This window comes from Pogoniulus pusillus, chromosome 25 (assembly GCF_015220805.1).
Source record: "Pogoniulus pusillus isolate bPogPus1 chromosome 25, bPogPus1.pri, whole genome shotgun sequence".
NCBI classification, from domain to species: domain Eukaryota; kingdom Metazoa; phylum Chordata; class Aves; order Piciformes; family Lybiidae; genus Pogoniulus; species Pogoniulus pusillus.
In genome coordinates, this window is record NC_087288.1 from 18,621,793 (window position 1) to 18,635,149 (window position 13,357).

The 13,357-nt window shown below is 49.4% G+C and overlaps 1 protein-coding gene across 6 annotated transcripts in view; it reads left to right on the forward strand.

Moving 5' to 3' along the window:
• DZANK1 (double zinc ribbon and ankyrin repeat domains 1) overlaps positions 1-13,070 on the forward strand; it is a 32,038-nt gene extending 18,968 nt beyond the window's left edge. For 3 of the 6 annotated variants that reach the window (XM_064164620.1, XM_064164625.1, XM_064164624.1), the window contains 5 exons: positions 1,248-1,476; positions 3,559-3,662; positions 7,530-7,601; positions 8,684-8,780; positions 11,264-11,512. In XM_064164620.1, the coding sequence (XP_064020690.1) occupies positions 1,248-1,476; positions 3,559-3,662; positions 7,530-7,601; positions 8,684-8,780; positions 11,264-11,304 (543 nt within the window). In that variant the 3' untranslated portion in view covers positions 11,305-11,512. Of the gene's footprint in view, positions 1-1,247; positions 1,477-3,558; positions 3,663-3,875; positions 4,287-7,529; positions 7,602-8,683; positions 8,781-11,263; positions 11,513-13,014 lie in introns of those variants that run through there. The other 3 variants (XM_064164621.1, XM_064164623.1, XM_064164626.1) reach the window with 3 other exon arrangements.
• The last annotated feature ends 287 nt before the right edge of the window (positions 13,071-13,357 follow it).

Consider the following 13,357-nt stretch of genomic DNA (forward strand, 5'->3'; position numbering starts at 1 on the left):
GGGTGCTGCTCTGGAGCCCCCAGCACAAGGAGGACATGGAACTGCTGGAGCCAGTCCAGAGGAGGCCACCAAGATGCTCAGAGGGCTGCAGCAGCTCTGCTCTGAGGACAGGCTGAGAGAGTTGAGGCTGTGCAGCCTGGAGAAGAGAAGGCTTTGACAAAACCTTTGGATACCTTCCAGTATCCAAAGGTGCCTACAGGAGGGCTGGGGAGAGACTATATACAAGGTCTATAGGCTATATAGGACGAGGACTAAGGGGCTTAAACTGGCAGAGGACAGGTTCAAATTAGATGTTAGGAAGAAGTTCCTTACATTGAGGGTGGTGAGACACTGGCACAGGCTGCCCAGGGAGGTTGTGGCTGCTCCCTCCCTGGATGTGTTCAAGGCCAGGTTGGATGAGGCCTTCAGCGACCTGCTCTAGTGGGAGGTGTCCCTGCCTATGGCAGGGGGTTGGAACTGGATGAGCTTTGAGCTCCCTTCCAACCTAAACCATTCTGTGATTCTAAGATTCTTCAATCACAGAATTGTAGAGGTTGGAAGGAACCTCCAGAGATCATCCAGTCCAACCTCCCTGACAAGGCAGGATCCCCTAAGGTAGTTCACACAGGAATGCATCCAGGCAATCCAGGCAGGTTTTGAAAGGCTCCAGAGAAGGAGACTCCACAACCTCTCTGAGCAGCCTGTTCCAGTCCTCTGTCACCCTCACTGTAAAGAAGTTTTTCCTCATGTTGAGATGAAACCTTCTGTGTTCCAGTTTGTAGCCTTTGCTCCTTGTCTTCTTGCTGCTGACCACCGAAAAAGCCACTTGGCCCCCACCCCTCAGATGTTTGTACCCAGTGAGCAGCTCCCCTCTCAGTCTCTTCTCCAGACTAAACAGCCCCAGCACTCTCAGTCTTTCTTCATAGGGGAGATGCTCAATCCCCCAATCACCCTTCTGGCTCTTCACTGACTCTTCCCAGCAGATCCCTGTCTCTCCTGCACTGGGGAGCCCCAACCTGGACACAGTATTCCAGGCCACTTAGCCAGGCCAGCCTTTGTCCTTCAAAAACATAGATGCCATTCTGCTGGCAGTCATAGAGCCACAGAATGCACCTGAAGAGATTTGTTTCAGCTTGAGCATGTGTGAGGTAAGTCAGATTCAGTCCTGTCCCATTCTGTACATTGTTCCAGTTGGTTTCTGTTTGTAAGCCAGTTACTGATACCCAATTATCTTACCTTCACTTCTCCTTTCCCTGCGCCCCCCGCAGGCTACACAATTTCAAGCTCCACTTGCCTGGCAACCTCTTCCTCATTCCTTGCCCAAAACAAGGACAGAACTGAAAGAAAGAGAAGAGAAAGGAACCCAAACCATTGGACTTTTTTACCCATCTAGCAAACTCTTGGAAAAGAAGGAACTTGAGCTGATTTCAGAGAAGGAAAAGCTGGAGAAGATGAGCGATCGAAAGCCTCTCCTGACAGCCGTTAGCCCCGGAAAAGGTTGGCAGCTTTTCACAGTGTCACAGTGTCACAGTGTCATCAGGGTTGGAAGAGACCTCATACATCATCAAGTCCAACCCTTTACCACAGAGCTCAAGGCCAGACCATGGCACCAAGTGCCATGTCCAATCCTGCCTTGAACAGCTCCAGGGACGGCGACTCCACCACCTCCCCGGGCAGCCCATTCCAGTGTCCAATGACTCTCTCAGGGAAGAACTTTCTCCTCACCTCCAGCCTAAATCTCCCCTGGCACAGCCTGAGGCTGTGTCCTCTTGTTCTGGTGCTGGCCACCTGAGAGAAGAGAGCAACCTCCTCCTGGCCACAACCTCCCCTCAGGTAGTTGTAGACAGCAATAAGGTCTCCCCTGAGCCTCCTCTTCTCCAGGCTAACCAATCCCAGCTCCCTCAGCCTCTCCTCGTAGGGCTGTGCTCAAGGCCTCTCCCCAGCCTCGTTGCCCTTCTCTGGACACGCTCAAGCATCTCAATGTCCCTCCTAAACTGGGGGGCCCAGAACTGAACACAGCACTCAAGGTGAGGTCTAAGCAGTGCAGAGTACAGGGGCAGAATGACCTCCCTGCTCCTGCTGGCCACACCATTCCTGATGCAGGCCAGGATGCCACTGGCTCTCTTGGCCACCTGGGCACACTGCTGGCTCATGTTCAGGTGGGTATCAATCAGCACCCCCAGATCCCTCTCTGTCTGGCTTCTCTCAGCCACTCCGACCCCAGCCTGTATCTCTGCATGGGGTTGTTGTGGCCCAAGTGCAGTGTTTCCTAAACAGAGCTGCAAGGTACAACCTTGGCTCTTCCTTAGTCTGCAATGTGCCATTAGGAGGATGCTGATTTACATCTTTACAAGACTTGTCCTCCTAGCAGCCACTTGTAAATGCAGTTCTTCAGAACTCAAACATTGCTCACCAGCAACAGCTAAAAGAAAGTTTACCAGTATAGGAAGAATTTGGTTATGACCTGTTTTGCAGCCTTGCTCATTTGCTAATAGCTTGATTTCCTCAGATCCTACAGAATATGGGGCAGTTGTCCTATAAAGGGCTTGTCCCAACCCTACTGGGCACTGGTGACGGCACACCTTGAGTACTGGGCTCAGTTCTGGGGCTGTAACTACAATGAAGATGTTGAGGTGCTGGAGCTGGTGAAGGGTCTGTAGGGCAGATCTTGTTAGGAGTAGCTGAAGGAACTGAGGCTGTTTAGTCTGGAGAGGAGGAGCCTGAGGGGAGACCTTCTCCCTCTCTACAAATCCCTGAAAGGAGGTTGGAGTAAGATGCTTGTTAGTCTCCTCTCCCTGGTAAAAAGTGACAGGACAAGAGGAAATGGCCTCAAATTGCACTAGGGGAGGTTAAATCAGCTGTTAGAAACCCCCCACCTCACTCCATTCTCCTTTCAAGGGAGTTGTAGAGAGCAATGAGGTCTCCTCCCAGTCTCCTCTTCCCCAGACTGAACAACCCCAGCTCCCTCAGCCACGCCTCACCAAGAGCTTTGTTACCCTTCTCTGGACTCACTCCAGCACCTCAATGTGAGGAGCACAAAACTGAACCCAGTATTTGAGGTGTGGCCTCCCCAGTGCTGAGTAGAGGGGCACAATCACTTCCCTACTCCTGCTGGCCACACTACTCCTGATCCAGGCCAGAATGCTGTTGGCCTTCTTGTCCCTCTGAGCACACTGAGCTCTTGTTCAGTTGGCTGTCAGCCAACACCCCCAGGTCCTTTTCTGTTGGGCAGCTTTCCAGCCACTGTGCTCCAAGTCTGTAGTGCTGCATGGGGTCGTTGTGACCCAAGTGCCGGAGCTGACCCTTGGCTTTCTTGAATCTTCTACAACTGACCTCAGCCTGCCCAGATTCCTCTGCAGAGCTTCCCTACCCTCCAGCAGATCAAGACTCCCACCCAGTTTAGTGTCATTTGCAAGATCATTGAGGGTACACTTGATCCCAGGGTATGCCTTGCTTCATATTGCCTTCATCAGGTGAATCTTCTAACGATGCTGTCTTTTAAAGCATCCAGCACTTGGGCAGGAAAGATGTTAATCACAACTCCAGGGATTCTTTTCCTGCTCAATTGTCTCTGATCAGGTTACTGGAGAAAACAGCTGGATCATGTCTGTGCTCACCTTAGAAGCTACGCTCAGAACAACCTCCATTTCAGAGCACTGATTGGAGAACCTCGAATGGGAAAGGTAGGAAGGAGCTTGTGATGAGTTTCTGTGTTGTGAAAAGATGATTGTGGCTGCTAGATGGAAACTGGAATACGAAGTGCCTCCCTTCTCCTCACACCTTGGCCTGTTTCTGATTCATCTGCTGCTGTTACCTCATTTTTTAAATCAGTCTCTTAGTGAAGATTTTTTTTCCTGCTTTCTTTTCTATGTAGTTTCTATTCTTTTGTCTCACAGCTATCAGAGGATTGATAGAAGTATCAGAAGAATCATAGAATCATAGAATCAACCAGGTTGGAAGAGACCTCCAAGCTCATCCAGTCCAACCTATCCCCCAGCCCTAGCCAGTCAACCAGACCATGGCACTAAGTGCCTCAGCCAGGCTTTGCTTCAACACCTCCAGGGACGGTGCCTCCACCACCTCCCTGGGCAGCCCATTAGAAGAGACAGAAGACAGAAGAGAAGTGACAGAAGCAAGAAAACCCTTGCTCAGCTGCTTTCATAACATCCCACAGTGGGCAAGCAAAAAACCAACCAACCAACCCAAAAACTGACAGCTGGGCAGTTCAACAAGCCCTGCTAGAAATGGGATTTAGCTCATATGCTTACCTCTGCTCTGGGATGGATAATAGCAGCCTTGGGGTACCTCTCTGGGGATATAGTAACTTTCTAATGTAAACCAGACCAGTACTATAGGAACAGGGTATTGCTTTCCTTACTGGAGATGTAGGCTCCATGGTATCACCAAACTGTCTTAAAATGGTTGAAGGGATGTTAGCAAGAAGGTGAAAACTGAACATTCTTCCTCAGAAGTCATGGACAACAGGGTTGGCATGACTGGGAGGCTATTTGGTGCCAGTTCTAAAGGAGGATCAACTGTGCCTAAACTGTCCTTGACAGCTGTTTGTCTTCAAGCTTTTCAAACTGACCAACAATGGATATTTCACAACTGCTCAGGCAGTCCATTTCTGCATTCAGTTATCCTTGCTGTACAGCTGCAGCACTGCATTGTTCTCTTTGGCAGCCCTGATGGGTTACAGAGCTGCGTGCCCTCATGTTGCTTCTCAGGTTCTACCAGCACAGCTGCTTGTGGCAGTGTCCCGTGGGCTGGACCAGTGACTAACCCAAGCTAAAGGTAGCATCGGAGGCAAAAAACAGACAGGCATTAGTGATAGTACAAATGGAGGTTGGGAGTGAGCAGCTAGAAGCAAGATGCAGGCAGAAGTAGGGTTGAGAACTCCTAGAACTGGCAGAGCTGGAGAGTCTTACCCAAGTCTTCCTTGTTACAATTCAAGCTCATGATTGTTTAGCCTATTCTGATGTAACACTGCAGCCAAAAAAGACCCAACAAGTAAATAATTACAGCACATAGACACAGCTACAGAAAAGTTTGTGAGTACTGGGGGTGAGGAAGCTAATTGTCACCTGGCAGATGATGCATTGGAGAGGTATGACACTCCAGATCTTCTGCACCTGAATGTAATAGCTACTGGCTCCACCAACATGTGCAGAAGCTGTATACATCTGCTAGGAGGAGTTGAGCTCTAGGTCCACTGGAATTTGTTTCCTTTACTAGAAGATTGAAAATTATATGCCTGAAAACTATTAAATGGGCTAGAAAAGGCTATGCTCCTGCTGCTGCCTGCCTTCTTGCCATCCTGTCAGCTTGAAAACAACTGCTGCCCCCCAAAAAGTAACAGAAGAGGCTCCAGGTAGTTGCCAACTATCTGGGCTTAATGCAGCCTTCCCAGGTCTCATGGGGATCAGAAATACAACCACCCCTGTCTCAAGATTCTCAACCTGCTGTACTGTCAGCCTGCTTCTTCATAACCTCCTGTGCAGATGCCAGAGCCTGTTCAAAGAAGGGCAAAAAAGCTGGTGAAGAGTCTGGAGAAGAGGCTGAGGGAGCTGGGCTTGTTTGGGCTGCAGAAGAGAAGGCTCAGGAGAGACCTCGTTGCTCTCTACAGCTCCCTGAAAGGAGGCTGCAGTGAAATGGGGGTTGGTCTCTTCTCCCTACTATCAGGGGATAGGAGGAGAGGAAATGGCCTGAAATTGCATCAAGGGGGTTTAGGTTGGATATTAGGACAAGAATTCTTTCCTGAAAGAGCAGAACAGGCTGCCCAGGGAGGCAGTGGAGTCACCAGCACTGGAGGTGTTCAGCAAATGCGTGGCCATGGCACTTTGGACATGGTTTAAGGGTCATGCTGGTGTTGGGATGGTGGTTGGACTCTGTGACCTTAGAAGTCTTTTCCAACTGAAACAATTCTGTGATTCTCTGACTTCAGCAGTCTTCCTAGCAGAAAAGCTACAGAAAGCTACCCATGTTTTACTACAGACTGGTGCAAGCAAAGCAGCAACCCCTTATCCTAGAGCAGTGAGTCCTAAAAATAGCAGCCTTTCGTGCTGCTGCAAAGTCTGGGTGGAGAAGGAGCAAACTCAGGCACTGTGCATCTTGTGGATTCATTCGGCATTGCAGTCACAGAACTGCAGAATCACAGATTGCACTGGGTGGGAAGGGACCCTCAGAGGTCATCTTGTCCAACATCCTGCAGTAAGCAGGAACATCTCCAACTATATCAGGTTCTTCAGGGCCTCAACTCCTGGGATGGGGCCTCAACCACATCTCCAGGCAACATGTTCCAGTATTTAAACACTGTCATGGTGAAAAAACTTCCTTCTGTCCAACCTAAGTCTCCCCTGCCCTAGTTCCAAACCACTGCCCCTCTTCCTGTTGCTACAGACCCTTCTAAACAGTTCCTCCCAAGCCTTCCTGTAGGTCCCCTTCAGATATTGAAATGCAGCTCTAAGGTCTCCCTGGAGCCTTCTCTTCTCCAGGCTGAGCAGACCCTGCCCTTTCAGCCTGTCCCTGCGAGGTGAGGTGCTCCAGCCCTCCAGCCATCCTTGTGGCCCTCCCTTGGGCCCACTCTAGCAGGTCTGTCTCCTTTCCATGGTGATGAAGACTCCAGAGATGAATGCATTGCCCCGGGTGAGGTCTTACCAGAGCAGAGCTCCATCACATCTCTTGATCTGCTGGCCACACTTCTTTTGGTGCAGCCCAGCATGGGATTGGCCTTCCGGGCTGCAAGTGCACATTGTTGGCTCATGTCCAGCTTCTTATCCACCAGCATCCCCAAATCCAGTTTTCTGCAGGGCTGCTCCTGATCTCATCATCCCCAGCCTGATATCGGGGACTGCCCCCACCTAGGTACAGAACCTTGCACTTCATTCTGGCATTTCCAGTTCCTCAAAATCATAGAATCATAGAATCATAGAATCAAGCAGGTTGGAAGAGACCTCCAAGATCAGCCAGTCCAACCTAGCACCCAGCCCTATCCAATCAACCAGACCATGGCACTAAGTGCCTCAGCCAGGCTTTGCTTGAAGACCCCCAGGGACGGTGCCTCCACCACCTCCCTGGGCAGCCCATTCCAATGCCAATCACTCTCTCTGTGAAGAACTTCTTCCTAATATCCAGCCTAGACCTACCCTGGCACAACTTGAGGCTGTGTCCCCTTGTTCTATTGCTGGTTGCCTGGCAGCAGAGCCCAACCCCACCTGGCTACAGCCTCTCTTCAGGTAGTTGTAGACAGCAATGAGCTCTGCCCTGAGCCTCCTCTTCTGCAGGCTGCACACCCCCAGCTCCCTCAGCCTCTCCTCATAGGATTTGTGCTCCAGGCCCCTCACCAGCTTTGTTGCCCTTCTCTGGACATGTTCCAGCACCTCAACATCTTTCTTGAATTGAGGGGCCCAGAACCCTCTTGCTCAGTTGGGTATAATGTCACAAGTAGGCCACAGGTGTGATTGTGTGTTGGCTCCATTTTAAACACCAGCAGCAATGCTTTTTGCTGTACTTGTTGTAAGAGATGGTAACCAGCTGCTCTTTGCCTCTAGATGAATTCTGCTGCCATCTCTGAGAGCGACTATGAAGTCACTATTACACTGAGCTACGCTCTTGTCAAAAAGGTGAGTTCAGGGGAGGAGGCAGCTGCTGATCAGTCAGTGTGTAATGCTGAGTTTACATTCAGGGCCAGACAAGAAATCCTTTTGTTCAGAGGTGGCTGACTCATCACTCCAGAAAAAGGAGTATTTCTCTGTTGGAGCTGGCTGAACTTTATCTGATCAAACCAGGCTTCGTGAGGGTGTCACTGCTACCTTGCATTTCATTAGTCTGCTGTTAGTATTGACATTATCACAGTATCACCAAGGTTGGAAGAGACCTCACAGATCATCAAGTCCAACCCTTTACCACAGAGCTCAAGGCCAGACCATGGCACCAAGTGCCACGTCCAGTCCTGCCTTGAACAGCCCCAGGGACGGCGACTCCACCACCTCCCCGGGCAGCCCATTCCAGTGTCCAATGACTCTCTCAGGGAAGAACTTTCTCCTCACCTCCAGCCTAAATCTCCCCTGGCACAGCTTGAGGCTGTGTCCTCTTGTTCTGGTGCTGGCCACCTGAGAGAAGAGAGCAACCTCCTCCTGGCCACAACCACCCCTCAGGTAGTTGCAGACAGCAATAAGGTCTCCCCTGAGCCTCCTCTTCTCCAGGCTAACCAATCCCAGCTCCCTCAGCCTCTCCTCGTAGGGCTGTGCTCAAGGCCTCTCCCCAGCCTCGTTGCCCTTCTCTGGACATCAGATGGAAAAATCTCACATTCCATAGATCCAGAATTCAGACTGCACCTCTTGGGTAGGATTCTAACAAGCCTACCCTCCCCTGTAGCATCTGAAAAGGTCTATCATGTCAATCCACAACTGAGCACTCTGAGGACTTGATTACATCTTCCATTTGGATGAGAATTTCTGTTTAAGTGACATTGTGCCTGGCTTTTTTTTTTTAACCGAAACAACTACTTAACACAAGTTTTAGACCAGGAAATGCTAATTACTTTGCCTCCTAACAGAACTTAATATCATAATTTGTCTTGTGTTAATCTGAGATTGATATAAGCCTACCTACATTTTTTGTCCATAAACACCATCACTGTTGTGTGCTATGAAGACTTTAACAGCACCACACAATTAACTGCCTGCATTTGATGATTCTACAGGACACTCCTGCTAATAAACCAGGGCAGTTCAATGGTCATGACCTGAATGCTCCAGCAGAAGGCAGAGATGGACAGGATGGCAGGCAAACCAGTTTGGGTGAGATTTCCCCTGCACCTCAGGCTTTGTGAAAGACTGCTTCAAGTACTGGGTTCAACTTTGGGCCTCTCACTACGAGGAAGACATTGAGGTACTGGAGTGTGTCCAGAGAAGGGCAACAAAGCTGGTGAAGGGTCTGGAGACTCTGCTCCAGACCTCTGGAGAGGAGCAGCTGAGGGAGCTGGGGTTGTTTAGTCTGGAGAAGAGGAGCTGAGGGGAGACCTCACTGCTTTCTACAACTACATTGACAGGAGGTTGGAGTGGGGTAGGGTTTGGTCTCTTGTCTCTACTACCAGGTGATGGGAGGAAATAGGCTCAAGTTATGCCAGGGGAGGTTTAGGTTGGATATTGGGGAACATTTCTTTTCTGCATTGGACCAGGCTGCCCAGGGAGGTGAAGAGTCAGGAACACAGCAGTAATACTTGGAAGGTTAACCAGAGAGACAGGCAGACTAATCCAGTGGCACATTCTGTGCCTACTTATGTTGATCTTTACGTGCCCAAGAGGAGATTCAAGGAATGTACAGACTGTCAACAGCTCATGGGAGTGCTTCATCTCTAAAGGAGAGATGAGGAGGCAGCAAACTGCAGCCACAGCTCAGAGCAGTGTATTTATAGACTCACAGAACCATTTTCATTGGAAAGGACATTTAAGATGGAGCCCAAGCATTCTCAAGTCTCCCAAGGCTGGTGCTGAACCATGTCCCCTCAGCACCACATCTCTGCATCTTTGAAACCACCTCCCTGGGGAGACTGTTCCGTTGAGACCAACACTCACCCACCTCCAAACTCCTTTCAGGGAGTCATAGGGAGTGAGGTGGTCTCCCCTCAGCCTCCTCTTCTCCAGACTAAACAACCTCAGTTCCTTCAGCTGCTCCTCACCAGAGGAATGAACCTCTGTTATGAAGAGAGCCATCCAGGAGGGGAGAACAACAGGCCAAGCAGCCTATGGTTGGCAAAGTCCCCTGCCTTTGATGAAGATGGGCAAATGGAGGCTAACTGCAGTGACAGCTGTGCCCACAAGCTGGAAGTCAATCAACCTAAGACTGATCATATGCTATGATCAATCTCAGACTGATCCCATGTATAATGAGATCAGAAAACATCTGAATTAGAATTGAATACCGTGATTGCCATGGACTCAAAAAACAAAGAGGGGGGAGATGTGAGAACCCAAAAGGAGGAGCTAACAGAATCAAAGAATGGTTTAGGTTGGAAGGGACCTAAAAAAATCATCCAGTTCCAACCCCCCCATGATAGGCAGGGACACCTCCCACTAGAACAGGTTGCTCAAGGCCTCATCCAACCTGACCTGGAACACCTCCAGGAAGGGAGCATCCACAACCTCCCTGAGCAACCCCTTCCAGTGTCTCACCACCTTCACTGTAAAGAACTTCTCCCTAACATCCAGTTTAAATCTCCCCCTGCCAGTTTAAACCCATTACTCCTTGTCCTGTCATTACAAGACCTTGTCAGTAGTTCCAACCCAGCCTTCTTGTAGGCCCCCTTTAGATAGTGGAAGGTCACTACAAGGTTTCCTAAAAGCCTTCTCCAGGCTGAAGAGCCCCAACTCTCATAGCCTGCCTTCATTGGAGAGGTGCTCCAGCCTTCTGATCATCTTCGTGACCCTCCTCTGGACTCACTGCAACAGTTCCATGTCCCTCATGTCTATGTCAGAATCCCAGAGGTCAATAAGCAATGGGACCTTTGGTACACCTCAAATCAAGGAGCAAAAAAATAATAACAAAGTGCTGCATCCTTGAAGGGGACAGGAAAGGCAACTGGAGAGAAAAGCACCTGCTAAAATAAAGATGAAGCAGTGGGCTTCAGAGGGGTGAGCTGTGGGAATGTGAATCACACCATGAAGGCAGGCCTCAGCAGATGGGGGCCATTGGGGGCACTCTGTGGCTCTGGGCAGCTGGGTCAGTGTGACTCTGTGTGGAGCCTGGGTGGTCTGGGATCAGCACATCACCCGACACGCTCAGGAAAGCCCACACCCGGAGCATCAGCTGGCATAGTTCAGCTCAGCTCTAAGGTTTGGTCACTTTGTGCTTCCAGCCTGAGACATGGGAAGAGGCAGCCATGGCACCAGGGCTTGGTTTGTTTAGTGTCAGCTGTGCTGCCAGGCACTCCAGTAACGCCAGCACAGAGGGACCCCACATGCTGCCTAATGTCAGCCTGCCCAGCTGAGGTTTAGGTTGAAGATTAGAAGGTTGTCAAAATGGGTTCCCCAGGGAGGTGGCTGAATCTCCAGCTCTGGAGGTGTTGAAAAGACTCAGGATGTGGTGCTGAGGGACATGATTTAACACTGGACTTGGAGAATGGTTGGACTTGATCTTAAAAGGTCTTTTCCAGCCAAAAGGATTCTGTAGCTTATGTCTCTCAAAAACACAAGGGATACAGGTCTATGAAAAGTCTTTTAGTCTCATTCTGAAGTATTTGGGAGCCAAAGAACCTTGAAAAACTAAAGGTTTTGATAAACAGGTCCTGAATCCAAGTCAAGCCTGCTGAATAGCTGCAACTAAAGAGATGCAACCCTTCAAAAGTCACATTTCATTGAATCTTCATTTCCAAACATCAAGTTTTGAAGCCTGCCTGAGTGTAAACCTTTTGTTACAACCAGCCTGATCTGCAACAAACATTTCATTGCTTTTTCTTGTAGAAGAGTTGCTTTGATGTCAACACAAAACACACTCTTTTTGTGAATAAATTCTTTCCAGATCTCTCCCACAAGTTCTTGTCAGGATACTCACTTGGCTTTGAATTAACCTGTGTTTCCCTTTCTGGTAGGCAAAGAGGATCATCCTGGTTTTCATCCAAGAGGTGAAATAGAGAGAGCAAAGCTGAGAACACAAGCAGAAAAAGATTATAAGCTCCTAGTACCTAAAAAAACTACCTTTAGAGGAGCACCAACAAGAGCAAAAATAGAAAGCTTTTAACACTCACTGTGGGTGAGGGAAGGGAACGAAACTCCAACTTAATACAAAACCTGAACACTGGTAACTGCCATTTGTTACTGGAAATCATACAAGCATAGAATGGTAGGGGTTGAAGAGGACCTCTAAAGATCAAGTCCAATCCCCCCTGCCAAAGCAGGATCACCTAGGGCAGGCCACACAGGAGTACAACCTTTGGTCATTAGATGTAGTACAGTTGCTTCACTCTCAATGACTAAACTTTGTTCCTTCCAAGAGCTTTCCCTCATGCAACTTACATCAATTTCCTCTTGTCCAATCACTTGTTACTAGGAAGAAAAGACCAACACTCACCTGCTCCAGTGTCCTGTCAGAGTTGTAGAGAGGGAGAAGGTCTCCCCTCAGCCTCCTTTCCTCCAGACTAAACGAGCCAAGTTCTCTCAACTGCCCCTCATGAGATCTGTTCTCCAGACCTTTCACACCAGCTTCATTGCCCATCTCTGAACCTGCTCCAACACCTCAATGTTGGAGTGAGGACCCCAAAACTGAACCCAGATCTCAAAGTATGGCCTCACCAGTGCTGAGTACAGGTACTCAGTACAATCACTTCCATTGTCCTACTGGTCACACTATTAGTGATCCATGCCAGGTGGCTGCTGGCTCAGCTTCTGCTGTCAGTCAACACCCCCAGGCCTTTCTCTGCTGGGCAATTTCCAACCATTCTTCCCCAAGCCTTGAGCATTCATGGGGCTGTTGTAACCCACGTGCACTTGACTTTGTTGAATCTCAGAGCTGGTCTCAGGCCATCAGTCCACTCTGTCCAGGTCTCTCTGCAGAGCCTTCCTACCCTCCTGCAGATCAACACTCCCTCCCCCAGCTCAGTGTCATCTGCAAGCTTGCTGAGCATGCACTCCATTTCTGTTAGGAAAGTTGCTGTTCTGTTCAAGTCTTTCTCCCATCACCTTCAACTTATCATACACAACACAAAAGCCTACTCCAAAAACATCAGTGCAATACCAAACATGTTTTACAGCCTTCCATTCATAGAATTACATTAAGGTTGGAAAAGACCTCTTAAGGTCCATCAACCCAACACCACCCCCCCTGGTTTAATCTGGTAGATGTCTCCACTTCCCATCCCAGTTTCCTTAAGCTCGTATTGCTCATTCCTCCTTTGCAAGCACAACACCACTGCTCTCCACGAGGCAGTTCTGCTTGAACCAAAAAGTTACTCTGCATGAACACTAACCTACAAGCCACTTTATTCATTCCTCTAATATGGAATCATGAAGCTGAAAACAATCTGTTCTTCATTTCCAGCTGCCATGCAAGCCTGAAAAGAGCAGAATGCAGAAGGGCAGCTGGCCTATGATTTGTCTCTCACAGCTGGAAATAACAGCTTGGACAGGGAACGCCAGACAAACTTCAGTGTGTGTTTGCAGCTGCCTCTTCACCCTGGTGGCACCAGAGGTTCTCTGAGATTGGGAGCACCACAAAGCATGCAGCCATTTGTCTGCAGACTTCACAGCCCTGTAAGAGCAGCTCAGGGCCCATCACCGCCAAGTGTGTTGTGCAAGATTCCACCCCCTGCTCCCTCCTGGCAGCTCAGAGCACAGTTCCTCACCAACTGCACTCTGTCCTGATACACTTCCTTTGCTTTCCA